This window comes from Bathycoccus prasinos (genome assembly GCF_002220235.1).
Source record: "Bathycoccus prasinos genomic : Chromosome_7".
Taxonomy (NCBI): domain Eukaryota; kingdom Viridiplantae; phylum Chlorophyta; class Mamiellophyceae; order Mamiellales; family Bathycoccaceae; genus Bathycoccus; species Bathycoccus prasinos.
The window spans coordinates 875,787-902,342 of record NC_024002.1 but is presented as its reverse complement, the minus strand read 5'-3'; the positions used below and the strand labels follow the sequence as shown (position 1 = coordinate 902,342).

General features: G+C 47.6%; 10 protein-coding genes across 10 annotated transcripts; 3 read left to right on the top strand and 7 right to left on the bottom strand.

Annotated features, from left to right (window-relative positions):
• Positions 1-502: 502 nt before the first annotated feature.
• Bathy07g04530 (thioredoxin) lies at positions 503-1,027 on the top strand (the record flags this gene model as incomplete). Its single annotated transcript, XM_007512100.1, has 1 exon — positions 503-1,027. The coding sequence occupies one exon, from the start codon at positions 503-505 to the stop codon at positions 1,025-1,027; it is 525 nt and encodes a 174-aa protein (XP_007512162.1).
• A 231-nt stretch (positions 1,028-1,258) lies between these two features.
• Positions 1,259-1,714, bottom strand: Bathy07g04520 (unknown protein; the record flags this gene model as incomplete). The annotated part of the gene is made up of 1 exon (XM_007512097.1): positions 1,259-1,714. One exon carries the CDS (start codon positions 1,712-1,714, stop codon positions 1,259-1,261), a length of 456 nt encoding a protein of 151 aa, XP_007512159.1.
• Positions 1,715-1,953: 239 nt separating this feature from the next.
• Positions 1,954-3,234, bottom strand: Bathy07g04510 (geranylgeranyl transferase type-2 subunit alpha; the record flags this gene model as incomplete). The annotated part of the gene is made up of 1 exon (XM_007512061.1): positions 1,954-3,234. One exon carries the CDS (start codon positions 3,232-3,234, stop codon positions 1,954-1,956), a length of 1,281 nt encoding a protein of 426 aa, XP_007512123.1.
• A 194-nt stretch (positions 3,235-3,428) lies between these two features.
• Bathy07g04500 (predicted protein) lies at positions 3,429-6,512 on the bottom strand (the record flags this gene model as incomplete). Its single annotated transcript, XM_007512144.1, has 1 exon — positions 3,429-6,512. The coding sequence occupies one exon, from the start codon at positions 6,510-6,512 to the stop codon at positions 3,429-3,431; it is 3,084 nt and encodes a 1,027-aa protein (XP_007512206.1).
• A 464-nt stretch (positions 6,513-6,976) lies between these two features.
• Bathy07g04490 (predicted protein) lies at positions 6,977-11,026 on the top strand (the record flags this gene model as incomplete). The annotated part of the gene is made up of 1 exon (XM_007512054.1): positions 6,977-11,026. One exon carries the CDS (start codon positions 6,977-6,979, stop codon positions 11,024-11,026), a length of 4,050 nt encoding a protein of 1,349 aa, XP_007512116.1.
• Positions 11,027-11,111: 85 nt separating this feature from the next.
• Bathy07g04480 (GCN5-related N-acetyltransferase) lies at positions 11,112-11,699 on the bottom strand (the record flags this gene model as incomplete). The annotated part of the gene is made up of 1 exon (XM_007512199.1): positions 11,112-11,699. The coding sequence occupies one exon, from the start codon at positions 11,697-11,699 to the stop codon at positions 11,112-11,114; it is 588 nt and encodes a 195-aa protein (XP_007512261.1).
• Positions 11,700-12,225: 526 nt separating this feature from the next.
• Positions 12,226-14,223, top strand: Bathy07g04470 (predicted protein; the record flags this gene model as incomplete). The annotated part of the gene is made up of 1 exon (XM_007511943.1): positions 12,226-14,223. The coding sequence occupies one exon, from the start codon at positions 12,226-12,228 to the stop codon at positions 14,221-14,223; it is 1,998 nt and encodes a 665-aa protein (XP_007512005.1).
• A 61-nt stretch (positions 14,224-14,284) lies between these two features.
• On the bottom strand, positions 14,285-18,817 carry Bathy07g04460 (predicted protein; the record flags this gene model as incomplete). The annotated part of the gene is made up of 1 exon (XM_007511856.1): positions 14,285-18,817. One exon carries the CDS (start codon positions 18,815-18,817, stop codon positions 14,285-14,287), a length of 4,533 nt encoding a protein of 1,510 aa, XP_007511918.1.
• Positions 18,818-19,105: 288 nt separating this feature from the next.
• Positions 19,106-22,525, bottom strand: Bathy07g04450 (predicted protein; the record flags this gene model as incomplete). The annotated part of the gene is made up of 2 exons (XM_007512216.1): positions 19,106-20,881; positions 21,206-22,525. The coding sequence occupies 2 exons, from the start codon at positions 22,523-22,525 to the stop codon at positions 19,106-19,108; spliced, it is 3,096 nt and encodes a 1,031-aa protein (XP_007512278.1).
• A 404-nt stretch (positions 22,526-22,929) lies between these two features.
• Bathy07g04440 (chromo domain-containing protein required for cell polarity) lies at positions 22,930-24,717 on the bottom strand (the record flags this gene model as incomplete). The annotated part of the gene is made up of 1 exon (XM_007511957.1): positions 22,930-24,717. The coding sequence occupies one exon, from the start codon at positions 24,715-24,717 to the stop codon at positions 22,930-22,932; it is 1,788 nt and encodes a 595-aa protein (XP_007512019.1).
• Between the last annotated feature and the right edge of the window lie 1,839 nt (positions 24,718-26,556).

The following is a 26,556-nucleotide window of genomic DNA, read 5'->3' as shown; positions in this document are numbered from 1 at the left end:
CTCTCTCTTTCTTCGTCGCGTTGTTAAGATACTAAAACTCTACCAGAAAAGATCGAAGCGAACAACAACCAGAGCTGCGAAGAGATGCGACGCGTTCTTTCGTTCTTATTATTATTATTATAATTACACTTGATTTTGAGAGACAAAATGTGTTGTTGTGTGTGGAATTATGAACGAAGTTTTGTCCTTTCAAACTTGAAATTTTGCGAAAACAAAAAACAAAAACGAAAAAAGAGAGCTCTTACGACAAAACAGAGCAGCGCCTTGCTTGCCATCAAATCTTCCTCTCCTCTCTCTCCTCTCTCCTCTCTCTCAAAACGTGGTCGAAATTCGTACCACGTCACGTTTTTCACCGCAACAAGTAGGGAGTGCGTCTTCATTTGATCTTCAGATATATATATACCACAACATATATATTCGTCGCATATCATCTTTCAGCAGAGTTTACTAATCTCGCGCGCATTTATCTTCCGTGAGTACGCGCACACAAACAGACGCAAAGATGGCCACGACGATCAGCAACAGCAGCGCGGCGATGACGACGACGACGATGAAAAAAAATCATCATCGCACGTCTTATCGATTTGGAGGAAGATCTTCTGTTTCCAATGCGAACAACGGGTTGAGAGCAGCAGCGGCGAACAAAAGAACGAACAGAGTAAATATCATAACGAGAGCATCCGGAGCAGAAGATATCATCATCGTCGACGACGCGTCGTTCGAGAAAGAAGTGTTGCAATCGGAGACTCCGGTCTTAATCGATTTCTGGGCCACGTGGTGTGGGCCGTGCAAGTTAATCAGCAAAGTGGTGGAGAAAGCGGCGCCGGAGTTTAAAGGGAATTTGAAGATTGTGAAAATAGAAACGGATCCAAACCCAATTTTAGTGGAGAAGTACGAGGTGTACGGGTTGCCGACGTTGATGGTGTTTAAAGATGGTCAGCCGGTGAAAGGGAGTAAACGAGAAGGCGCCATCAACCTCGCCAAGTTGAAAGACTATTTGCAGTCGCACGGCATCTCGCCGGCGTAAAAGATTAAGAAAAGGCAGCGGAAGGGTATGTAATATGTATACGACTACACACCGTGAAATAAAAACGATAACTATACAAAACAATCCAATATTAACATTACAAATTCATCCTAGCTGGAACTTACTACTTCTATTATAATACACCGCAGGTCATCAACCGCGCTAAAAAATATTAACTTGAACGATGACTCTCTCTCTCTCTTTCTCATCGATCGTTCATTCGCTCGTTCGTTACCAAAGCTTCTTCGGTAACTCCCATCTCTGAAAATTTCGATTCCCTAACCTTCCATCTTCTTTCCCGAAGAACAAAAACTTCTCTCTCGTGTACAGCGCCTCCGCCGCTTCTTTCGCCTCGGTCGATAAAACCTTCTCCGAATCGTACACATCCTCCGCGTATCCGACATAAATACAAATCATCGCGACTACGGCTATGGATAAAATGGACAAAAACGCTCTCAACGGCGACCAACTGCCTTGAGCGCGCGTCATTTTGGCGAGTTTCAAGTCCGATTCCACGGAGAAGAGGCGCGTCGATTCGTTCGGTATTTCTCTTTTATTCGCATCTTCGTTTTCATCATTTCTTCGTCGTTTGTCTTCTTCTTCGTGATAATACGTAGGGTTCTTCCTGCTCGTCGTCGCGTGGAATCTCGAGGTAAACGACGAAGCCTTCCTCGGCGAGAAGGGCATGACGATGATCACGCAAAGTGTGTGTTTCCCTTCTGTATATACGGTCCAAACAAAGCGCGCGAAATAATGATTCTTTGGACGCGCCCCTTCTTTTCACAAGCGATTGAAGAAGAAAAAAAAATGTGAAAAAGATTCAAAACTCCCTCGTCTGCTCGTTCTCGTTCTCGAGAGAAGACTTTTGTGTGTGTGTGTTCTCTCTCTATTACTACTACTACAGGAGTACATGCAAATTATTACTACTACAACATTCTATCTAAGACGTCTCTGTAATACCCTTTCCTGAGCGGGTCCAAGAGGAGGAGTTTTTCGTAAAGCTCTTTCGCTTTGATCGAGTGCTTCAAAATCACATCCGCGCGCCGCTCGAAATCGTCGTCGAGTTTCATTTCCTTCGCCAGGAGTTTGTGCAAGCGAGCGCAGACGAGCGCGGGCCATTTACACGTCGGTTCCATTTCAGAAACTTCGGTAATTCTATCTAATTCTCGCTGAAACGTTTGTATTTTGTACGCATTTTTGGACGAGGAGGAAGAGGAGGAGGAATACGCATCGAGCTGTGAAAGTAACCATCTATGGTACATCCACGCGCTTTGGTCCTCCGGCTCTGTGAAGAATGCTTGAGAGACGAGTTCGAATTCCGCGTCCAGCACGGCTTGGAATCGCGTCGGTGATGATGACGACGACGTTTCTGTCGTTACTGATGCTTGGTTTTTATCATCATCCAACTGTTCGAAGTGCACGGACCGATGGTGCCAGGCGGAATAATTGGAAAAGTTTTTTGAAATCTTTTCGCGAGCGTACTTCGCCTCTTCCTCTCTCGTCCTGTTCTCTATAACGTCATCAGCTACTTCTTCCTCGTTCATCCTATCGTGCTCGCCATTAAAATAATACCGAGTAATCTTATCCACTACAAACCTCCGGTAATTCCACGCGTGAAAATTTCTATCGTCCGCGTTCAACAGCGTCTCTAACATCTCTCGCTCGCGAAGGACGACATCTTTCATAAAAGGAAGAAGCGACGAGTCTTCGTTTCCTCTTTCCGACGACGACGACGACGACGAACTAAGGATTCGATCGTACAACCGAGCAATTACCCACCTCCTGTGTTCCCAGGCGCAATAACTTTTTGGGTTCCTCCTCAACCCTTGTTCCGATACGTGTAATTCTTCTTTCGCGACATTTTTTAGTCTTTCCTCCTCCTCTTCCTCGTTTTTTTGTTGTCGAACAACAACGTAAAGACAAAAACGTGCTTTCCTTTTGTTCCAACACGTGATCATTTCCGGTTGAATCTCGACCAGTTTTTGCGTCAAAGTGAGCATTAACGATTCCATCTTCTTCTGAGTTTTCGTATCGTGGTCGTCGTCGTCGTCGTCGCCGCCGCCGCCATCCTTTCCTTTCTCGTTATCGTCGGCGTTTTGTAAGTGCACGATTTCTTTGTGCAATTTTTGCAACAGTTTTACTTTCGGCAAGGATTTCGCCCTTCGCTCGAGACGACTGGCAGTGCTTTCCCGCTTGCGTCCGTGCATTGTATCGATTGAAACCCTGCTCTGCGTTTCTCTCTTTCTCTCTTTTTCTCTCCGCTCCGCCGAGAGGAAGGAAGGAGAGAACTTTCGAGTGAGAGGAAGAGTGAGGTGTGTGAGCTACAGTTCATTTTTTTTCTACAAAACTACTTCATCTACGAACATTCAAAAACTAAAACTACTAACTCCTTTTAAGCGTGCTAAGAACCAGCGGCGGATCTCTTACCTCCGACGAATTTCTTTAAACTTCTCTTAAAGTTCCTCACGTGTTGCATCGTCGCTTCGCTGGTGATGTCGTCGATGAAGCCAGATTTGAATTTTTGCGTCGCGGACGGACGAGGAAAGCCATCGTTTTCGTCGCCGAGCGCGACGCAAAGCGCTTCTCGAAAGATAGCGGGACCAACGGATTTGAGGATTGCAAAACAGGTCGCGGCGATGTCGGTGAGGAGTTGCGCGGGAAAGTATTCGTTAGCTGCTTCCAACAAACCACGGAGAAGAAGTGGGAGAGTCATTTGAGGCAAGTGAATGCTTTTTGGATTGTTAAATGTCCAATTCGGGAGAACCAATTTCACGTTGCTCACGTTGTTATTTACGAGACTTCCATGGACGACGCCGACGACTTTATTTCCACCAAACGATGCGGACGCTTTTTTTGGATCAAAGCTGTCAATTGAACGGCACGCGATATCTCCAGCTAAGGCGAGGACGGAAATCGCGTTTTCATCTGAACACCCCGTGCGTAAACTCATCGAAACTGCTCGGAGAAGAAGCTCCAGGCGTTCGTTACTGAGAACGTACCCGCAATCCGATCGGACGAGAGCTTGCGCCAACCCATACACCGATGGAAATCGATCCGGGTCGTCCGCGAAATTCGCGTTGGTATCTCTGAGATTCATATCTAGTACTTTCGCGACGACATCATTCAACGTCGTTCCGGAAAAAACGCCCACGATATCCTCGTAAGAAATTCCCATTCGTTGGAACAGTTCTGAGTTCATCGCAATCGATTCGTGCAACGCGGCATTCGATAAAGATGAATGCGTGATATTCTTCACATACGTCAATCGTACCGTATCTATGAGTTCGTTTCCGAGGTAACTCGATCCGTTGCTGTAAATGGAAAGATACGTTCGCATAATCATAAAAAGGACCGGCGCCAGAAAGACAGCCTCGTTGTCGTTCGTCGCGAAGACATGAAGCAACAAGCGAAGCTCTTTCAAAGGCACGACGGAACTTTGCGCCGGAGATAAAGCGTGAGATAATATTTCTAACGCCATCTTTTTTGTGTCGACATCGTGCGTTGCTTTCTGCGATTGAAGCGCAATGGAAACGTCCACTAAGGCGTGCCCGACTTGAATACCGTGATGATGATGAATAGCGCTCAAGGCGTTTTCTGATGTTTTCCGGAACAAACGACCCAGCGACTCCGCGGACGTACAATTCGCGCGTACCGCTGCACGTAGAACTACAGTAACTGTTGGCTCTTGACCGTCTCGCAAATCGTGAAGGGCAGTCGGTGTTACTAAATTTTCCACGTACGCGCGTTCAAGCATCTGACCGAGATAGTTTGAAATCTCCGGGTCCAAAAAGAGCGATTCCTTCGAGCAATCGCATAATCGCATAATCGCCGTCGCCGCGCCGCGAGAGTGCACGGGATCGTTCGTTGAACACAAAACTTCACTCAGCGCTCGCAAACAGTACTTCGTAAGCTTTCTAGAGATGGCGATATCCTTCGCCAATCCGACGAATGACCAACACACCGCTTCGCGAGCGTCGCTGAAGTGCACTAGAGCGTCCACCACCGCTTGTATCGCGATGTTGAAAAGATTGCTACTTCCGTCGTTACTTTCGCCGGTAGTATCTCCTTCGTCACCACCACCAAACGTATTCTTCATTCTGTAGGATAAAATTTGAAACACGAACACGTACCCCAACCCTCTTTCTGTTTGTAATCCTTGAACGAGAATCGGTAAAATTGGATTCGTCCCGACTGCATTGATAATCTCGCGACACGAGTCGCCAATCTCGTCTCGAATGGCTTCCATTTCTGAAGGATTCCGTCTATAGTTTTCCAAAAGGAACGTTGCCAAGGCATTTACAACTACAACCACGTTTGGTACGTATTTCTGCGTCGTTTCTTTATCGAGATCAAACGCCGATGCGGAGGAAGAGGAAATTTTCACCCACGCGTCAAAACACGATGCCGGCGACTCGGGACTCGCGAGGAGCACATTCGCGCACGCGTCTAGACAAAACGACACGATTTCAGTGTCGTCTCTTTTCAGCGCTCCGTTAACTGTCGCCAAAATAATCTCTAGCGCGCGATTTTGCGCGGATTTGCACGCCTCTTGCGACGTCGCTACTTGCGACACGAAACTCAAACACTGTGCGAGCGCTTCTCTATTCGCGCCTTCTTGTTGCACGATAGCCTCGAGCAAAGTCGAAGCGAACGACATGGCGCTTGATTGTACTTTGGATTCCCCCGAAGCACACGCGATTTGCACGGCGCGCTCTAAAATTATACTTCGCTTTGGAAAGAACAACTCGATCGAGGCGCTCGAATTGACCTCGTTCAACCAAATCGCTAAGCAATCAAACATTAAAGCTACTAAAGTCACATCTTCTTCTCTTCCCTCCGCGTTCGTCGCGATAGAAATAGATTGGTACATCTCCTCCAAAGCGCGACACACGAAGACGCACGCTCTCGACGCCGCCTCGGCGATTAACTTCCGTCTTTCCGGACGAATCGCACCTACGTTTTTATCGTGCACGCTCTCCCCGAACGCTTTCAAATAATGCACAAACGCGTGCGCCGAGTTTTGTCGAAAGTGCATCGCCGACGATTCCACCAACGTCTCCACGTCCTCTTCGCTTCGCACCATTTTCATGGACGCCACCGCCGCTCCGAGCGCAGCAAATTCGCAGACGCTGTTGATTTCCTTCCCTCGTAAACTCAACAGATCGTTCGAGACGATCGATTGAAACAAAATCCGTAGTAACAGATTGTTGTTGTCGTTCGTACTGTGACTACTTTTATCTGTCTCCATCTTTGCTCGTCTCAGGTACTGCAAAACACATTTGCTGACAAACACCGAGACTTCGATTGATTCTTCCTCCTCCGAAGAACTCCCACCACCATTAACACCGTTCTTCCCAACGCCTTTCAAAATATCCAACACTAACTCGTAATTCTCCTCGAACTTCTCCCGGAACGTCTGGTCTAAAAACCGCTCGCACTCTTTTCTTCTCTCGTTCGAGGACTGCGGCGAACAGACCACCCGCATCGTCTCTCGCACTCGCTGTTTTTTTTCTTCCATCAGTGACAACAACAACAACGACGAGACGATGATTTGTTGGACGTCATGTATTCTTCTTCTTCTTCGATACTACAGATGTTCTTGTTCGTATTATTATTACGACGACGACGACGACGACGACGATGATTGCAACGAGAGCTTCTTTCTCGTCGTCGTGAACAACACACACACCATATTGGCGCGTGTGTAATAAAAAGAGGAGGGGAAGTGTGTGTGTTTTTCTGTTGTTTTTGGGAAAAGAACAAACAAGAAAAGTCTCGCGTGTCCATAAGTAAAAGTTTAATCAAGGGTGCCTACTTTTTTTCGAGGAAGGAAGACCATTGTTTTGAATCTTTCTTGGATCCACAAATCTCTTTTGCGCGCATACTATAAACACAGAGAGAGAGAGAGAGAGAGAGACGTATTAAAGAAGAAGAAACAGTATGGAATCAATGTTCTTTGGTGGCGGACGCGGGGAGTATTATTCCGACGATGGCGACGACGACGAAGAAGAACGAGATCTAGAAGAAAAAATTCGGAATCATCATCATCATTTTCAAGCCGGAGAAAGAGCATCCGGAGGAGGAGGAGGACAAAGAGAAAACCACCACGCAGGCGATCCGAAAACGACGACGACGACGGAACAAGAGGAAGTGAACGAAACGTTGACGAACGTGTTTCAAGGGTACGAGACGAAATCGTTACCGTTCGAGACGATACCACATCCGTGTAAAGTGGTCGAGTCGTCCTCTTTAAACGCCGTGGCGTTGCCGAAACTCACCTATCCTCTCGTTTCCGAGTTGATTGAGAATCGAAAACTGTCCGGCTTGCAACTCGAAGGCGTCGCGTACGCGTGTCAAAAACACCAAGAGTATTTAGAAGATGGCAGACGACGAGCGGGGTTTTTTATCGGCGACGGTGCGGGTATTGGTAAAGGGAGGCAAATTGCCGGCGTCATTTTCGATAATTATTGCAGAGGAAGAAGAAGACACGTTTGGGTGTCCACGTCGATCGATTTGGCGCGAGACGCGATGAGAGATTTAACCGACTTGGGGTGCCACGCGAAGATCATAAGAAACGTTCAAGAGCTGGATAACCAGACCAAAGCGACTGGGTTGAGTCGCGACTTTCAGGAAGGTATTTTGTTTACCACATATTCGACGCTCGTGAGCGCTACCGGGAAGTACGACAGGTTCCAACAGATTATCGATTGGTTCGGCGAAGGCGAGGACGGGAACGGCTGTTTGGTTTTCGACGAATGTCATAAAGCCAAGAATTCGGGGCACTTCGCGGGCGCGGGAAAAAAGTCGAGCAGCGATAATGGGAGTCAAACGGCAAAGGCTGTCAGAGAGATGCAAGAGATGTGTCCGGAAGCCAGAGTTTTGTACTGCTCGGCGACGGGCGTTTCGGAGATTGGAAACATGGCGTACATGGAACGTATGGGCTTTTGGGGTCCGTCGACGCCCTTCAAAGATGCCGAGACCTTCATCAAGAAATTGCAAGACAGAGGCGTAGGTTTTCTTGAGATGCTCGCGATTGAGATGAAAGCCGGTGGAAAGTATGTCGCGAGAGCGCTTTCCTTCGAAGAAGCGGAATTTCGCACGGAAACTGTGAAAATTACCGCTCAACAGAGGGCGATGTACGACTCGGCGTGCCAAATTTGGCAAGACGTTCGCGTAGAGTACGAGGATTTAGCGCATAAACGAGGCGAGAAGAGCGGGATGTTCATGAAATTGTACTGGAGCGCGCATCAAAGATTCTTCAAGTTGTTATGCGTGAGCTTCAAAATCCCGTTCGTCGTCAAGGAGGTTGAGGAAGCTTTAGAAAGAGGCGAGTGCGCTTTAATCGGTCTCCAAACAACCGGCGAAGCGCAAGATACGCGTTTGAACTTACAATACGGATTCGAAAGCGATGTCCCAACCTCCACGACGCAAGAAATTTTGAGACAGTTCATTATGGAACACTTCAAGACGGACGTCAATGGCAAATCGAACGGAACCGCTGAGGAGCAAGAAGCGGTGAAACTCTTACCCGTCGCCGATCTTCCGGATGGTTGGAAACAAAGAGCAGACGGAACTATCACCGGTCCTCGAACGCACGAGGAAGCGTACAAGGTCAAAGAAGCGCTCTTAAAGCGCGTAGAAGAGCTGGATTTACCCCCTAATTTCCTCGACGACTTAATCGATAAACTCGGCGGCGTCGAGAAAGTAGCCGAGATGACAGGCAGGCGTGCTAGAATGGTGCGACACTCGATTGGTGAAGAATCTGGACTGACGTACGAACCAAGATTTGCGGTGCCACCAGTCTCGGACGACGGGCGGCATTTACTCGCATCGGCGAGTAATAACAACAAGGACAAGTTCGCATCGGAAATGGATAGCATCAATATTCGAGAAGCCAAGTGGTTTATGGAGGGGAGTAAATTGGTTGCCATCATTTCAGATGCAGCTTCGACGGGAATCTCACTGCACGCGAGCAAGAAAGTGCCGAACCAGAGGCGTCGCGTGCACATCACCGTTGAATTACCCTGGGCTGCGGATAAAGCAATCCAGCAACTTGGACGGTCGCATCGCTCGAATCAAGCACAGGGCCCGTTATATGTTATGGTCTCAACTGATATTGGGGGTGAACGGCGCTTTGTATCTGCTGTCGCGAGACGTTTGCAAAGTCTCGGCGCGCTCACCCGCGGCGATCGACGCGCGGCGACTGGTGTCGATTTGAGCGATGGTAACGTGGACTCTTTCCTCGGGAAACGATCTTTGCAAATTATGTTTGATGCGCTCAACGCGCAGGTCGACAACGATACTTTCGATTTCAAATTACCGACGGGCGTTTCCTTGCAAAGTGTTTGGAAACACGCCGGGTTGAGTGACGACGAATACCAACGTAAGATTTCTGAAGAAACAATTGAGAGCGGTAAATCGCTGAGAGATATTTACGTGGAACTTTCACGCGCTGTTCTCGAGCTCGGCGAGAAAGGTGGTGAGAAATCTTTGATTACTGTTAGTGCGGTCAACGTGCGCAGATTCTTAAATAGGTTACTCGGCGTCCCGGTACTTCGTCAAAATATTCTGTTTGGATTGTTCGGAGATACGCTCCACGCCGTGATAAATGCCGCGAAACTTGAAGGTAGTTATACCGAGGGAGTGAATCAACTCGGCGGTCAACATGTCGCGCTCGATGGCAAAGCCAACCAAGTTGTTCTCACAGAACCGTTTCACGGTGCTCGCCTACTTAAGTCCAACTTTGTCTCCGATCGTGGGTTATCTTGGGATCAAGCCTTTGAGATGTACAAAACGAGCGGTTCGCGATACCCCCGCGATGGATTTTATTTCAAAAAGAAAAAGTGGTATGGCAGGCGCGAAATTATGTTAGTGTTCACAGCCCCTGGTACCGATGAACTCGAAGTAGAAATTTACAGACCGAATATGGGGAGAGTTCAACCCAACCATAATCGCTTCGATTTCATGGCAGACAACACTCGAATCGAAGACAAAGACCCCGGGTGGTTGATTGAATCTAAAGCCAAAGAAGAGTGGGATTTTACGTACGACAAGACCGAATTCGGCTGCAAACATTACGGGAAGTGCCAAAACGCCCAAAGCGGTATACATTGCAATTATGGAAGTCGAGCTGAGCGATGCTGCATCGTCAACGGTGCCGTCGTGTCCATGTGGAAAGAGCTCGAAACAGTTTTGCGACGACATCAGTCGAGTGTTCTTTTCCGTGACCGACACATGCGCGTCGTACGCGTGGAAACTAACCTTAAGAAGCGACAAGAAGAGGCGCAGACGACGGCCGTCGCGGCGTTACTCCCCGATTCAAACGGAAGCGATCAACAAGAACAAAACCCCGAGGACTTTTCGTTAAACGAAACGAACAACGGAACTGACGAAATGTTCGAGATAGTTGGTATTCGATATCCCGAAAAATTACTCCCGCTGGTCGTCGCTGCCGCCGAGAAAAATTGGGAGGAAAAAAAGAAAAAAGGCGCGGAAATTAAAGGTCGCATGTCGTTGAAAAAAGACGACGTGACGCCTATTGATCCATTCTCGTACAAGAAAGCGACGACGCAGCAAAAAACCATGAAGAACTTTTTCAAATCCTCCGGGAATAAAAAAACAACCAGTTTCTTGAACTGGGACGATTTTGAAGACGAGGAGAACGCGCCCGAGAAGAACAAAAAGACCGCACCTTTGTTGACTGCGGCCGCATCTAATGCAGCTGCCACCGACGATGCATCGAAAAAGTCAAATGTCCGCGATAAAAGCGTCTCGTCCTCTGCGCGCATCCAAGACTTTTTCAAAAGGTTACCCGCCGAAGTGGCGGATTTGGAAAACTTGGTGAAGAAACAGAAAACGAGCGAAGAGGCGCGGGAGCGAAAACGTTTATTAGCTAAATCTCCAACGCCAATTCCTTTGAAAGAAAGCATCGAAAGGGACGGCAGAACGAACGCATCAATACCACCACCACCACAAGTTGAGTACATAGAAATTGATTGATTGATTGAGAAATCATCTTCCTGTAATACATTTGCACGCTTTACGAAACAGACACAAACTACACTTTCAAACTCTCTCTCTCTCTCTACTCACCTTCTACGTTTGGATACAAAAACATCCCTTTCACGCCGTCGGCATCGGTCACAAACCCTAACCGTTCATAGAACTCCACCACATCTTTATCCGCGAACAACGTCACGTTCGCCACATCTCTCGCCAACAGCGCGCGTATCGAGTGCGACACAATCGCCTTCCCTAACCCTTGACCTTGATACTCTGGATCGACAATTATATCCCACAAACACGCGTTGAACGCGTGGTCAGACGTCGCTCTGCACGTCGCTATTAATTTTTCTTCTTCCTCTTCTTCTTTATTATTATTATTACTATTGTTACTACTACTACAAACGTACATCTGCGCGACTAAAAACGAATTCTCCAGAGCGATTTTCAGCTTCTCCTCCGGTCGTTTCGGCCACCCAACTTTATCGCACAAATCAGAAACCTCTTGGACGTTTATTTCTCTCGTCGTGGAATACATTATTCTTTTGTTCTTCGATTGGACGATGAGGACGTCTGGTTCAGACGAAGCGTCGTGAGACTCGTTCTTCTTCAACGAGGGAGAAGACGAAGCGCCGCGAGGGGCAAGCCTCGTTGATTTTTTTATCCCCATTTTTACCCGATGAGGATGAGGATGAGAACGAGGATGAAGTTGACTCGTTCCGTTTTTACTCAAAGGAAGAACACGAGTTCCTTCGCTCCTCATCATCATCATCCTCGTAATCGTCTCGTGCTCTTCTTTGTCCTCTTTGAAACCTTTTGTTGTGTCTGTTTGTTTGTAGCTCAATAAAACTACTCTAAGAATGCTACTCTCACGGTCGGTACTAAGAGAAATGAGTATTAGGTAATGCATAATTTGCATTCACTCTCCTTCCCTCTTTGAGCGTCTCCGCACATTACGTTTAGGGTTTAAATATTTGCAAAAACAAAAAGAAAGATCATTCTTCTTCATTGAAGAGTAGAGTAGTCGTTTGCGAAAAACGAGAGCATTTAGTCGCTTTTCGAGAACTCTCTGCGTTCTCTCTCTTTCTCTCGAAACAAAACAACGCGCTGTTTGCTCGAACGAACGCTCTTAGTTTCGCTCTTTGCTCTTTAAACTGCGCTGCTTCTTCTTCGTGTTTAAGAAAAAGAAGAGAGAGATGAGCGCATTTCAACAACAAGAACAACAACGAGGCACCTCTTCTTCTTCTTCTTCTTCTTCGAGTAATCAACAACAAAAACAAAAACAACAACAACCAAAAACTTCGACGACGGAAGAATTACTGAACCACATGCAACTCGCGTTAATCGGTGGTGATGATGGTGGTAATGGCGGTGGTAATGGTGCAATGTCCGCGACGCTTTCCAAGCAAGCGGAAAGCGTCGATTTCAACGATTTCTTCTCATTGAGACGACCGAAAGATGCCGCGAGCGGCTTAAACTCTGGTTTGAAATCCGTGGGGAAAGGCGCGTTAGCTGGAGCAGCGGCGTTGATTGCGGCACCGATTGCCGGCGCTAAAGCGGAAGGTGCGAGTGGGTTTTTCAAAGGTTTAGGCGCCGGATTGGCGGCGGCGGTGGTTTTACCCGTCGTCGGCGCCGGCGTCGGAGTGACGCAAATTTGTCGCGGCGTGGCGAATACGCCCGAGGCGATTATGGCGGCGAATGACGGAAAGAGGTGGAATCGACACACCAGAGAGTGGGTGGATGAAGATTTAGTGCGAGATGGGATTTGGTTGGCGCAATCGACGGACGAGGATATATATGAGCAGGCGAGGAAGAGGGCGATGAGTGAAGGTAGAAGCGGCATCGGGCTCAACGGAGTACTCAACGAGAGCATGGGAGGAGCTAATAGCGATAATAATAGTAATGATAATAATAGAAACGGAGGAGGGAAGCAAGTTAAAGAGACGCAATATTACGAGATTTTGAAAGTTGAAACGACTGCTTCGTCGGCGGAGATTAAGAAATCGTATTACGAACTCGCGAGGAAGTTACATCCGGATAAAAATCCCGACGACCCGGACGCGCACAACAAGTTTCAAAAAGTCGGCGAGGCGTACCAAGTGTTGTCCGATCCAGAGTTGAGGAAAAAATACGATTCAAGAGGGAAAGATGGATTAGGTGATATACCCGTGATAGACGCGTCGGCGTTTTTTGCCGCATTGTTCGGGTCGGACCAGATGGAAATGTTCGTCGGGAAACTGCAAATGGCAGTCATGGCCGAAGGCGGAAGCGATTTGACGAGAGATGAAACGCGGATTTTACAAGACCGAAGAATTGTTCGATTAGCGATTAATTTGGCTGCTATTTTGGATGGGTACGCTACGTCGGCTCGCGCTATGGTCACACCGACTGCGACTTTAACGGCTGATAAGACGAATGAAAAAGAAGAGGAGGAAAAGCTGCGCGAAAAAGCGGCTCTGGAAAAGTTTGAAGCGCAAATGAAACCAATCGCGCAGAGTTTAGCCAACGCTTCTCACGGACCAAAAATGTTGAAACAGATTGGATTCGTGTACGAGAAGCAAGCGGAGCAAGTGTTGACGGATCCCGTGGCTGGTTTTGGGACGTGGGCGGATTTAGGGGTTCGTTCAAACTTTGCCGCCATGGAGCAAAATACAAACAGAACGAAAACACAGTTCAGCGCGATGAAAGCCGCGTTTGGGGCGTTTGGAACGGTGAAGAAAATCGCCGAGGAAGAGGAGGGATACATGAAGGAAGAAGAAGGAAAAGAAAAAGAGGGTGAAATTGAAAAGAGCGCTGGCGAAAGAGACGGGAAAATCGCCGAGAATATCGCTAAAGAGCAAGAAGGGAAGGAAACGAAGAAGAAACCGCCGTTGACAGAGGCTGAAATAATGCAGCGACGCGCGCAGCATCAAAAAGACGTCATGCCGCACATTTTAGAAGCACTTTGGAACGTTTCTGCGCTCGACATTGAATCGACACTTAGATCGGTGTGTGATAAAGTTTGTCACGATAAGAGCGTGAAGAAAGAAGTGAGAAAAAAGCGTTGCGAGGCGTTGTCCGTGTTAGGCAAAGTCTTCCAAACCACCGAGGCGGACGAGGCGCATAAAAATGAAGATATTAATCAACAGTTGGAAAATGCAATGCGCGCGGCATTCACGCCAAAAGAGAATGCAGATGAGGACGATAGTGACTGATTATATATAGTTATCGTTGTGTAAAAATAAGGAATGATGTTTCTCTATCTCACAATCACTATTAAGAATTTTCTAGTTTCGCTAACACTCTCAGAGCGTATTTTCGGAGCAATTCGTCCTCGCTCGTGCGCGATTGCTGCAGAGCATTTCGAACCCCTAATTTTATCAGCGCCGATCTGCACTCTTCGTGCGCGCAGAGATTTCCGAGCGAAAAGAGCGCAACATGCGCGGGCGTTTGCTTATCTCCTACACTGCTACTCTTTTTACTGCTACTCTTCTCTGAAGCGTACTCTTTGGCGAGTAAAATTAGCGCCTTGGGCACATCGTTCGCAAGCAAGTCTGCGATGAGAGCATCGCCGTTTCTCGCCAAGTTTCCGAGCGCCGCCGCGGCGTTGCTTCTCGTTTTCCCATCGTTCTCATCTTTTCTTCCAACACCAAAAGTTGACCCGTAATGATTACCTATATTCCTCACGAGTGGGAGAATTGATCGTCGCAAATCATCGTAGAGATAATCGGAGTGAAACCCGGCGTTCCCGATGGCGAAAGCGGCAAACTTTCGAACCAACGCAGAGGGTTCCTCTTTTTCGTCTGCGTTTAAACGATCAATCAGCGCGCCGACCGTCCCATACTTCTTAAATGATGCGTAAAAATAGTCCGAGTGGCGACAAAGGTTACCGAGTGCGTTCGCTGCGCGCGCGCGCACGTTGAAATCATCGTGTCGAAGCAACTTTGTTAAATGAAAAGTTGCGTTTGCCTCGCCAACATTTTCGTACCGACTCTCGTTACTCTTGGCGAGCTGTGAGAGAATCATAGTCCAATCAACAATGGTTGTTGCTTCGTTCGCAAACTCCACTTTAATAGATTTCTGCTTAATGTTCAGCAACGAGGACGCAAACGAAGATTGCGAAAGCGCAAACTCGCTGAGAGACGCCGAGCATCCTTTCGCTTCGATGAACTGGTTGCTGAAGACATCGCCGCCGGTGACGACCAGACGCGAAATTAAACTAATAGCACTCGATAAAGAATGCGCTTCACTGCTGTTACTAGTAGTAGCAGTATCAACCGCCGCTGCTTTTTTGTTCTTTTTGCTATTCGCTTTGTTTTTGGTCGTGTTATTTTCTTCTTCCACTTCTTCTTCTTCTTCCTCCTCGTTCTCGTTACCGTTCCCGTTATATTTTCTTAACGCGCGCATTTCCAGATCTGTCTTCATCGACTTCACGCACTTCAACAAAGTTCCGAGCACATTTTTTTCCTTCAATACTGTCATGAATTTACGGTTTGCCACGGCGCCAACTTTTTCTGCGTTTGAGCCTTTCGTCGGGATGAACGCCAGCGGTAACCGCAAAACGTTGAGTAAGGAGAAAATCGCAAGATGCTGCGAGGATTTATACTCCTCGATCGCTTTTGAAGACGCGTCGGAGCCTGGGGCCGTCCGAGCTATCGTCGCCACAATCGACGTTGAAAACGAGGAGAAAATCTCCATCGCGTCGCAACAGCTCTCCGCGACGCCAGAGTCGCAAAGAAAATCCGCCGGATGCGCAGTCTCGCAATTTTCCTTCGCCAACGGATGTAACGCGTACGCCACAGCTGCGATACCATCTGCAACTGGACGTAACTTAGTCATGATTGCACTTTTAGTTTCGAGAGATGATGATAGCGTCACTCCCTTGGACAACTCGGAAGCGCGTGCGACTAATTTAATCAATCTCGTCGAGAAGCGCATCAACGCATCTTTTTCGAGCGCCTTGTCAGCAAAAGCTGTCGACGCCCTCGAACACGCGCCAATGATACGACACCCAGAGAGACTGAGAAATCCACAGTATGTTGAATTTGACGACGCTTTAATGAGTGCTTGGAATGCGCCCATGCGTTCGCCGTATCGAACGAATGAGTCCGCGACGAGTGTAATCGAAACCGGCGCGTAACACGAAGAACATTTCAACAAGGCATCGCAAGCGTCGCCGACAGCCTCGCCTCTTCGTTTGAATATGGCGCGTCGTTTGCGCTCGTCGTTTTCATTTTGAGCATTATTGCACTCTTTGCCACTTTCTCTGTCTTTTTTCTTTTGCGCGCTTTTCGCTTGCTCTTCGAGTAAATCGCGTTCGAGCTGACTAAACGACGATGCTAAATGCGCGATTAAACTTTCGCAAAACGTTGGTTTCGGGAGCTTTGAAAGTGCCATGACGCATTCCTGACATTCACCGCGCTTTGAGGCGAGATCGATGGCGCGTGTGACGGCGACCCGAGCAAAGTGCTGCGTCTCGAGCTTCGATTGGATCAGACGAAGGCGAAGTTTGTCTTCGTCGTGGCCTGAATCGTCGTTATTTCGACGCAGTTCAAAACTCACCAAACACTCGCTTAAAGCGCGTAAATAGTTTGCCAATCCGACATTACACCACGGGGAAGGGCCCGATCCGCTCGCAAGTAGCGTCGCGACGTTCAAAGCGAGTTGCAACGCTTCCTCGCGTTCGATTTCAAAGGCAACGTACTTTTCCCGCATTTGCGCGTCGTCCTTTGTTTCGTTTACTGGATTCCACATCGCTGCGATGGCCCGCACGGTCCATAACGCGGCGCCGGGAGCATCTCTCGCTAATGCACCACTGGCATCGCCACCTACTTTTGCTAAACTCGCGCTCGAAACGCACACGATATTTCGAAGCGTTCTCAGAGCAGACACCGCATCTACTAAAGAACTCGTCAACTTTGGCATTGGACCATTTGCGTTGCTCGCGTGATTACTCAAACCACTGGAAGACGGCGCGTCGTCGATACCAGGTTCAGTATGCGCAGACGTTCCTCTTTCGCGCTCACTCCCTGGCGATAGAAGCGCGAGAATATTAAATTTTGATCCAGGCGCGCTTCGAGGAGGCTGCAAAGCCGCTAAAATAACTTTAATCGCCGTCCGATCTCGTCGCAAACGCGCGGCGCCATCTTCCGTGCGCGATTTAAGTTCGCATTCAAGTAAAGCCGAGTCTACACCATGCCCGTGCTGACTTTCAATCGCAAGATTAGTATTCGACGCGTGGCGTTGTGGCATCTCACCAGCCGTTGCTGTTCGTGGCGTCGTTCCCGAAACCACTCCGCCGATAAGTGCAGCACCACCAATAGCAGCAGCAGCAGCAGTAGTAGTAGTAGTAGTAGTAGCCGCAGTAACCGCTGTGCCTCGCGTAGTCGACGGCGGTGGTCTTCTCGCCGGTATTTTTGGCGTGCTATAGCCATCCGTCGCTGTTCCTGCGAGCACATCTTCTCTACGAGGTAAACCACCTCGTCTAACTATTGGCATCTTGTTGTTGTTCGTCGTCGTCGTCGTCGTCGTAGCGGCGTTTGTCGTTCTCGTCGCACCTTGCGGCGTGGAAGCTAACGGACGTCTGTTGTGCGTCGCTACTGCCGCCGTCGTCGTTGTCGTCGTCTTTGCTCCCGTAGACAACCGGTTCTCAACCTCCTCCGCTCTTCTTCGTCGTTCCTCTTGATCACCCGCCTCTCTTTCTCCGCGTTGTTGTTGTTGTTGCTGCTGCTGCTGCTGCTGTTGTTGCTGTCGTTCGTGTTCGTGTTCGTCATCGTGTTCGTGTTCGTCGTCGTACTCGCTCTTCCTCACAAACGGATGTTCCAACAACGCCGGCCACGACAACCGTTCGCTCGGTCGTTTATTTAGTAATCCTCTCAAAAAGGATTTAAACTCCGCGCTCATATCTTCCGGCCACGTCAAAGGGTCTCGAACAATCTTTTGAATCAAAGTGTAAATGCTATTGGTAAAGAACGGCGGCTTCCCGACGAATAACTCGTACAGAATAACTCCCAGCGACCACAAATCTACGGTGTGATTATACGGCTGCTCTTGCACCAACTCTGGCGCCATGTACAGCGGCGTTCCTTTAATCGATGTCATCACCATAGATTGCGATCGAATCGATCGCGCGAACCCAAAATCGCACAATTTCACCACCTTATTCGCTCCAATCAAAACATTCTGCGGTTTCATATCTCTGTGTATGACTCTATTCGTGTGCAAATAATGCAACGCGGACACCAACTGCCGAGCGATTGCTTTCACCTCTAGCTCTGGCAACGTCCTATCGTCTTCCAATACTTCAAACAACTCGCCTTGCGCGTATTCCATGACCACGCAAAACTCGTGTTCCGTTTCAAACGCGTCTCGCATGGCGATGATGTTCGGATGTTTCAACACTCTCAAAATATCAATCTCTTGTCTTAAACTTCTCAAATCTCGTTCCGTTTTTCCTTTCTTCGCGATGAACTTAATCGCGGACGTTTCACCGGTGAACTTCTTTCTCGCTTTGTACACTTTCCCGAACGATCCTTCGCCGACTAAATCGAGCAAGTTGTATTCGGAGAGACGACCACTGTTGTTGTTGTTGTTGTTGTTGCTTTTTTTCTCGCCGCTCATCATCGCTTTCGTCGACATCGTTTCTCCTCCTCTTTCTTCTTCTGCTTCGTCGGATTGACGACGAAGGAGAAGAGACGACGGGGAGGAGGCCGCAATGAACGCACCACCACCACCACCACCGTTTATAAAATTCTCTCCTCTGTGAGTATTCTCGTCGTCGTACTCATCATCGTCTTCGTCAAAGCGCATTCTCGTGTAGTTGTCGTCGGAAAAAGACGATGAGAGAGGGAGGACAGTCCTTTTGAAGAATTTTGAAAAAAAAAATGAAAAAAAGCTCGCGAAATTTTTGAAATTGCTGCTAAAAATCGAGATGAAAAGAGGAAGCTTTACTTAGGTGAGTATGTACGCGTTCGCTTTTATTCCTTGACGATGAATGAGCTGTAATAACGTAGCGATAAAAACGCCGCTACAGTACGGTGTATGTACTACACACGTGTCGTAAAAAATCCCTCTAAATAATGTATTAAAAAAACGAAATCACCGCCGAGGTCGATTCTTTCTCAGAGAACTCTTCTTCGGCTTTCCAATCGAGGAACCGGGCGACGTGCCTTTCTTTCCTCCCTTTCCACCGCCGCCTCTTTTCATGGCAGCTTTTTGACCTCGTCGATCGGCGAGCATGCGCTTATCTACGGACGGTCCACCGGCGTTGCCTTTATGCATTTTCCTCGCCACCACGTGCTTGATTTGCTTTTTGCGGCCGTTGGCGAGTTTATTCGCTTTGGCGTAAATTGCTTCAATTTCTCGAACTTTCGAAACGTCAGGAATATCGTCTTGATCCATGATGGCGCCCGCGCGTTGTCGAGCTTCGCTCATTTTATCCTTGGCGCGTTTTTTCTTTCGCAATTTAGCCTCGGCGACTTTTTTGATCGACCGTTCGTCAACTTTAATGGAGACGCTCGCGAGAGCTTCCTCGTAGTCGCTCTGATCGTAAATCGGTTCCGCTTTCATGAATCTTCGCTCGTCGTCGACAAACCAATCAGGCAAGTCTCTCGGATCGTCCTCAAATGCGTACCGGTTGTACGCGTCTTCGATGATTTCTTCGCGTTGTTTTCTTCGAAGCATTTTTTTGCTAATGGCGAGGATTTCGGCTCGGGCGCCATCCGAGAGTTCGTCGACGTCTGTAGATTCATCGCTATCAGAACCATCAGCGCGTACGCGCTGACGACTTCCTTTCGCGTTTCTTCCCACGCCTCTATCAGATACGTCGTCGTCATCATCATCATCATCGTCGTCGTCGTCGTCGTCGTTCTCTCGAGCATCGTCATCGTTTCCTCTGGGAACAATATGTAAATCATCTGCCGCCGCCTCGGCACGCAGCGCTCGTCTTTTACGTCCGACGTCCACATCGTCTGAACCTGAATCGTACGTCGTGTCGTCACCATTTCCGTTCTTACCACCACTCGTTTTCTTTCGCTTCTTATCGAGTTTATCCTGTTGTTTTTTACTTTTCAGTTCACCTTCCTTGGCAATCTTCGCCGCTTCTTTCGCCTTCTCCAGTTTCCTCGCTCTCGCTTGTTCCCGTAGACTTTCGTAATCGTCTTCGTCTTCATCAACGACGACATCGTCTTTGTCGTTCTTCTTTTGTTTCTTCTTCATCATATTTTTCTCTTCTTTTGCTTCTTCCCTCGTTGTCTTTGTTATTTTCTTTTCCGCCGCCGCCTTGCCGCTCGTCGCTGCGGAGGTTGTTTTTTCAATTTCCGAAAAAAGATCGTTGGAAAACCATCGATCGACGGTTGCCTTTGAGTTTGGTTTCACTTTGCTCGGGTCGAACTCGACGATCAGATTGTTTTTGTTTTTATCCTCCTTCGTTTTTTTCTTCCTGTTCTTCTCTTCGCCTTCTACGTCTTCGTTCTTCTCCCATTCCAACGGCGCGTCGTCGTCTTCCTCGAAACCAGTCTCCTCGCTATCGCTTTCATCGCTCTCATCGACGTCTTCGTCATCATCCGAGCCAAGCTCTCCATCGCCTTCGCCTTCTAACGTCGCCCTCTTATCGCGTCTCATCGCGGATCCTTTCGAGCCTTCTCCAACCGACCGGCCTTTCTTCTTTTGCCTTTCTTTGTACTGTTTGTACAAAGCGTCTAAACTCGAGTCTAGCCGCGACGTGTCGTTTTCCACGTCATTTTCTGCGTCAGAGTCTTCAGAGTCGTATTGGTTTTGTCTTCTGCGAGCCGCGTTCAGTTCCGAGTCAGAGTCTTCGTAATAGTCAGCCGGCACAGACGGAGCGGCTTGGTTTGCGACCGTATCGACATCCTCCTATTTTTTGTTGGTGGGTGAAGAAAATGGTCAGTTTGGCGTAAAACTATATTTACTACCAACAACGCGTCGCGCGCGAGCGACGAAAAAAAGAAAGAAAAAAAGCCTCAGATGGGTAAACGGCATGTTTTTGCATAAGGTTTTCAGTTTACGCGGGTTCTAACGCCGCTCAAGTGAGTAAGCGAGTATCTTCACCGGCTTTTGAATACATACAGAGAGAGAGAGAGAGAGAGAGAGAGAGAGACGTTAAGAAAAAAACGAGAGAAATCGAAAGAGACAAAAAACAAACGCTCGCGCGCGGCGGCGATGCGCAATCTAACGCACCTTTGTTTTCAATCGAACCAAAGAGAATAAATCTTCCTCCGCCACGATGGCTTCGCCGTCTCCTTTTAATCCTAACTGCGCGCGTATTCTATCCTTCTGTTTCATTTTAGCCTGCTTTTTCTTTTTCCTTCTCGCCTCCGCGTCCATGTTTCCTTGCAATTCCTCCATTTCGCTCAGCAAGCGCTCGTTTTCGTCCTCGGGCACCGCCGCTTTATTTTCATTATTCTCGTCCTCCTCGTCCTCGTTGGCGTTTGTCGTCGTCCTCGGTTTCACCTTCTTATCCTCCATACCTAACCGTTTCCGCACTTGCAAACGCCACTTCAACAACATCTTAAAATCGCTCTTGTTCAAAACGCCCAAGTCTCGAAAGAGCGTCCGAATTTCCTCGTTCGTCTCCTCGCACGCGTCTAAATCCATAAATCCATCCTTTGGGGGCACCACGTTCGTTCCTTTCTTTCCTTTCCCACCGTCTAAAATAAAACAGTGGTACATCCCTAACATCTCCGCCGGTTTCTCGTTTGTGATAAAATTCTCCGCGTACGTCTCTTTATACAGCGAATGTAACCCGTCCTCGTAGCCGCTTCGATTTCGCTTCGCTTTTTCCACCTTCAAAACGTCCCTGTTCTGCTGTCCTCCTTTGTTACCTTGTCCGCCATCCTCCACGTTCGCGAATAAATACTCCGCCTTTAACAACCTCGGATCAATTTTCGTCGGCGCCAAGTACCCTTTACACACGACGAAAATCTCCGCCGACGAGTCTCTCGACGCCACCGGCTTCGTGCTCTCCACCTTCTTAAACAGCTGCTGAAACGCGTATAACAACGCGTGATACTCTTGCGACCGAAACACTTTCGTCACGAACCAACCGTCCAACGTTAAAAACTCCGTCGCCAATTTCAACGCGTCCAACGTCAGCGCCGCTTGCGAATACGCTTCCTTGGCGTAGTTGCCCCCGACGTTTGGCGCGCCGTCGTGTAACACGCAATCGTACTTCAAACCATCCGGCGTGACCCGTTTAATCGCCGCTCGACAGCTCGGTGTCGTGATATCTTCCACTAAAGTCGTGCATCCGCGTATGGGTTTTATCGAAGCTAAATCGATCCCAACGATGGTCGATTGCATCGGCATGTACTTCTGCGCCACTTGCAGCCACCCGCCTGGAGCTGCGCATAAATCCAAACAAGCCTTCGCGCTGGATAAAAAATCATACTTCCTGTTCAGTTGAACTAACTTAAACGCCGAACGCGCGCGGAATCCTTGCTCTTTCGCTAAGTAATAGAACTTGTCCAGACGATGTTTCCCTTTCGCTTTTTTGCCCATTTTTGTTCTTCTTCTTCTTGTTGTTCTTCTTCTCTTGCGATTGTTGTTGCACGACGACACCACGGAAACGAGGAGGACTTTTTTTAACGACGCTCTTCTTCTTCTTCTTCTTCGTGTCTTTCTTCTTCGTGACTTTAGTTTTGGTGATGTAACTTTATGCGTGCGCGTTTATATAACGTCTGTGTGTGTGTCTGGTTAAAAAATGACGACTCTGATGAAAAACAAGGTGGCGGCTGAATTTTTTTTTCCTTCTTTTGTTTGACAGTTTGAGGAAAAGAATTTTTTTGAGAAAAAAGCAAAAAAGCATCAGTCAATTATTTTTTAGAGTGTTGTTCTTTCGTTGTGTAAAAGAAGTACCTAATAACAGAGAGTATTTATAATACTGAAAAAACGATAAAGTTAAACTACGGAAAATCAATGGTCGCCTTTTCCGTCTTCTCTTCTTCTTCTTCTAAAACTCCAGCAGCTTTATTATTATCAGTCGTCGTTTTTTGTTGTTCTTTCTCTTCTTCAAAGTCGTCTTCATCAAAGTCGTCGTCGTCGTCGTCGTCCACCTCGGCGCCTTTTCGAATCTCTCGAATGACTTTCCCGCTCGTTTCGTCTATTTCCACGTACGCGCCGTCGAACGCTTCGTGGGATCTTTTTTGCAACCATCGCAACGTTTCGCCGAGTTGGTGACCGATGAGTTGCGCCTCTTTTTCGCCTTTTTCGCCGACGAAGGCTTCAACCGGGATGAAATCCGGGAGTTTCACGTATAAGCGGAGGAGGTGTTCCGCGCCGCAGATTTCCGAGGCGGGTTTGGATTTTAACGCGTCGTTCTTCGCGACGGCGAGGTCGTAGTATTTCTTCTCCTTTTCGTAGAGTAAAGCTTTTTGCAAGGCGGCGTCGAAGTAGCGTTTGAGACCGGCGACGATTTCTTTCGCGCGTTCGATTTGTTTCGGCGTTCGAGCTTTCGCGATCGCTTCGACTTCGTAATCGGAGAAGAGACTTTGGACGGTATGCGCGGCGGGTTCTCTCGGGAGCTTCAGGACGCGGTTGTGCGCGAGCGCTTCGTGTTGTTTGATGAGCTCTTTCTTTAACGCCGTCGCCAAGATGACTTTCACTTTTGGTTTCAAAGGCGCTTGTTGTTGTTCTTGTTGTTCTTGCCGGTCTCGTTGTTCTTCCGTTTCCGTCTTTTCTTTTTCCTGCTTTTGCTTTTTCGCGTTCGTCGTTGGAGCCGCCGCCGTATCTTTCTTCGCGTTCTTTTTCTCTTTACTCGCAGCATTCGCCGGGGCCCCTTTTTCCAAAGCCGCCGCGTTCTTTCTCTTGTTGGTGTTGTTCGTCGCGTTGACGACGGCGCCTTTCCTTCCTTTGTTGGTCGTCGGCGGCGCGTTCTGTTCGTAGGCGGTTTTTGCTTCACTTTTTTGCTTCTTCGATGGCCGACCACCGCTTGGTGCGGCTTTCTTTTTCGTCGTCGCATTATTTGTTTCCGATTCGTCTTCTTCTTTCGTCGTTAAAACCGCTTTTGTCGCCGCGGCATCCACCAAGTCTCGTTTTTGCTTTTGTTGTTGTTGTTGTTGTGGCTCCCGCTGTTGCTCGCCCTCGCCTTTGCTCGTCGCTTTCTTCTTCGCGCCGCCTATTGTCGTCGTCTTATTACTACTCGTATTAATAGTATTACTATTACTCTCTTTAGTAATACTTTTCTTACCGTCTTTCCCGGTTGATTGGCTTTTCTCGCGTTTCGTCGTCGTCGCGTTCTTCTTCCTCTTTAATACCTCGTCGTCGTTCTTGTTCTTGTTCTTGTTGTTCCCAACCGCCGCCGCGGTGTTGTTACTTTTACCGCCGCTCTTCGTCGTCTGAATCTGAATCTGAATCTTCTTTTCATTCGCTTTCCTCCTTTTCTCCTTATCTTCCTCGAGTAACCTTTTCTGTTCTCTCGTATTTTCTTCGTTCATTTTCCTGCACGTTTCTTTCTCTTCCACCCACTCGTCGTATTTTTTGTTCCACCCTTGGTAGTGAATGAGCACCCCGGAGCTTCCATCTTCTAAACGTCTCATGTCGATGATTTTCGCCGGGTAGAGGAATCCATCTTTCAGGGCGAGGATGAGTTCGTTCACGCGGAACGAATTTGAATAATCGTTGTTGTTCTTGTCGTCGTCGACTTTCGTCGTCGTCTGTTTTGTCGTCGTTAATGATTCCATCATCATCATCATCTTTTGAAAAGTCTTTTGTCTCCTCTAAAATCTCCTTTGTTTTCGTCTCGCGTAATCCTCGCGAGAGAAACTCTTCCCTCTGCTTTTTTATCTCGTGAAGACAAGAAGAGCAGAGAGTGTTTGATGTGTGAAAAGAGTCTTTTAGTAGTACTCTCTGAGTGATGAGAGAAGTTTACTCTAATTTCGATGATGTGACAAGACTAATGAAGAGAAGAACTTCCCCACAAGAATAATAAAATTGAGATATTTTGTGATGACTCCTCTCGTTTTTTGTTTTGTCTGTTTTTTTTTTTGGTTGAAACAACTGCTTTGTTTTTTTTTTCTTCTTCTTCTTCTTCTTCTTTTTTTTGCGTGCATCACTCACTATACTCGCTGCGTAAAAACTGCGCTCCTCTCTCTCTCTCTCTTTCCTCTCTCAAAAAAAGGAATACGAAGGAACGCGAAAAAATAGTACGCGAGACCTTGATTTTACGCACCATAAACTAGGTAAATTACAACTCAACTAGGACTCCCAATCTTGAATATTCTAACAGAACACGCCGTCGCACAAGCTTTACGTCCTCTCCTTCTCCTCCGTTTCCAAATCTCATCGCATGAGAGTACTCCGAATAGCGACCACCACGGTGCTCCCGGTTTAAAATTTCTGCTCGAGTATTCCAATCGTCGTCCCATGAGCATGCTTCGAATAGCTGATACTTTACTTATTTCAAGTTACTATTCGCGTTCGCTCCTAGGCAGCGCCGCGCAAAAATACGCATATGGAACTTAAACACTTTATGGTATTTTCAATGATTTATTTCAATCAAAAATCAACGTACTTCACCTATCAAAGTTTCTTCGATCGATCTCATGAGAGCCGAGAGTCATGATAGGCTGAGCATCGCAAATGGATGCTCGAGAGACGTTGTGTTGTCACATGTTTCTGCAATCCGAAAACATGTTTTCGTATGGTTAAATCAATCCCAAAAAAAAAGGAGAGAACTCTCGATTTTAATCGATACAAACTCCCAACGGTACTAAAATCCCAAGGTTCAAAAATGAAAGGCTGGGATTCTTTCCCAAAAAATGCTCTTTCCTCCATGTGTCGTCGTTGACTTCTTCTTCGATGAAGAAGAAAGAAGATATGCAATAACACGACGACAAAGAAAAGAACACAAAAAAGGAGAGAAACTCGCCCGCGCAAGTCAAAACTCTCCGTACTCGAACCCCCTTTGTCCGTTCTTTCCCAGCTCTTTTCATTCATTCAATCTGCCATGCATGCGGGAGGAGAGATACAAAAATCGATTTGTATCTCTAAAACAGAAAGAAAGCAAACGATGAAGAAAAGAGCTCCCACCCTTCCACCCACTATCATCGATAGAGGTCTATCGATGATAGCAATGCGTGTGACTTTCTCGCGCGCGTGCGCGCGCGCACGCAAAAAAAAAGTGATATTATATGCGCGCGCAAATGCGCGCAAATGCGCGCGCGAGAAAGTGAAGAAGGAAATGAAAAAAAAATGCGTTTTTTAGATACAGATACAAATTTACCTCCTTTCTCTTTCTCTTTCTCTTTCTTTTTCTTTCTCCCCCAATTTTCCCTCTGTTTTTTCTTTTTTTGCGACGAAACGGAGAGAGAGACTCTGCACCATAAAAAAAAGAAGAGAACAGAACGCTCTTTATTTACTCTCTCTCTCTCTCTCGTTCTTTTTTCAAAAACGAATAAGTTGTTTTCCAGCGTGGTTTTTGCCAAAACGTCGAGGAGGAGGAGTTCTTTTCTTCTTCTTCATCTCTCTTCTGTTCTTCTTTTTAACACTTCTTCTCTTGTGTTTTGATGACGATGATGATTTTGAGGAGGAGG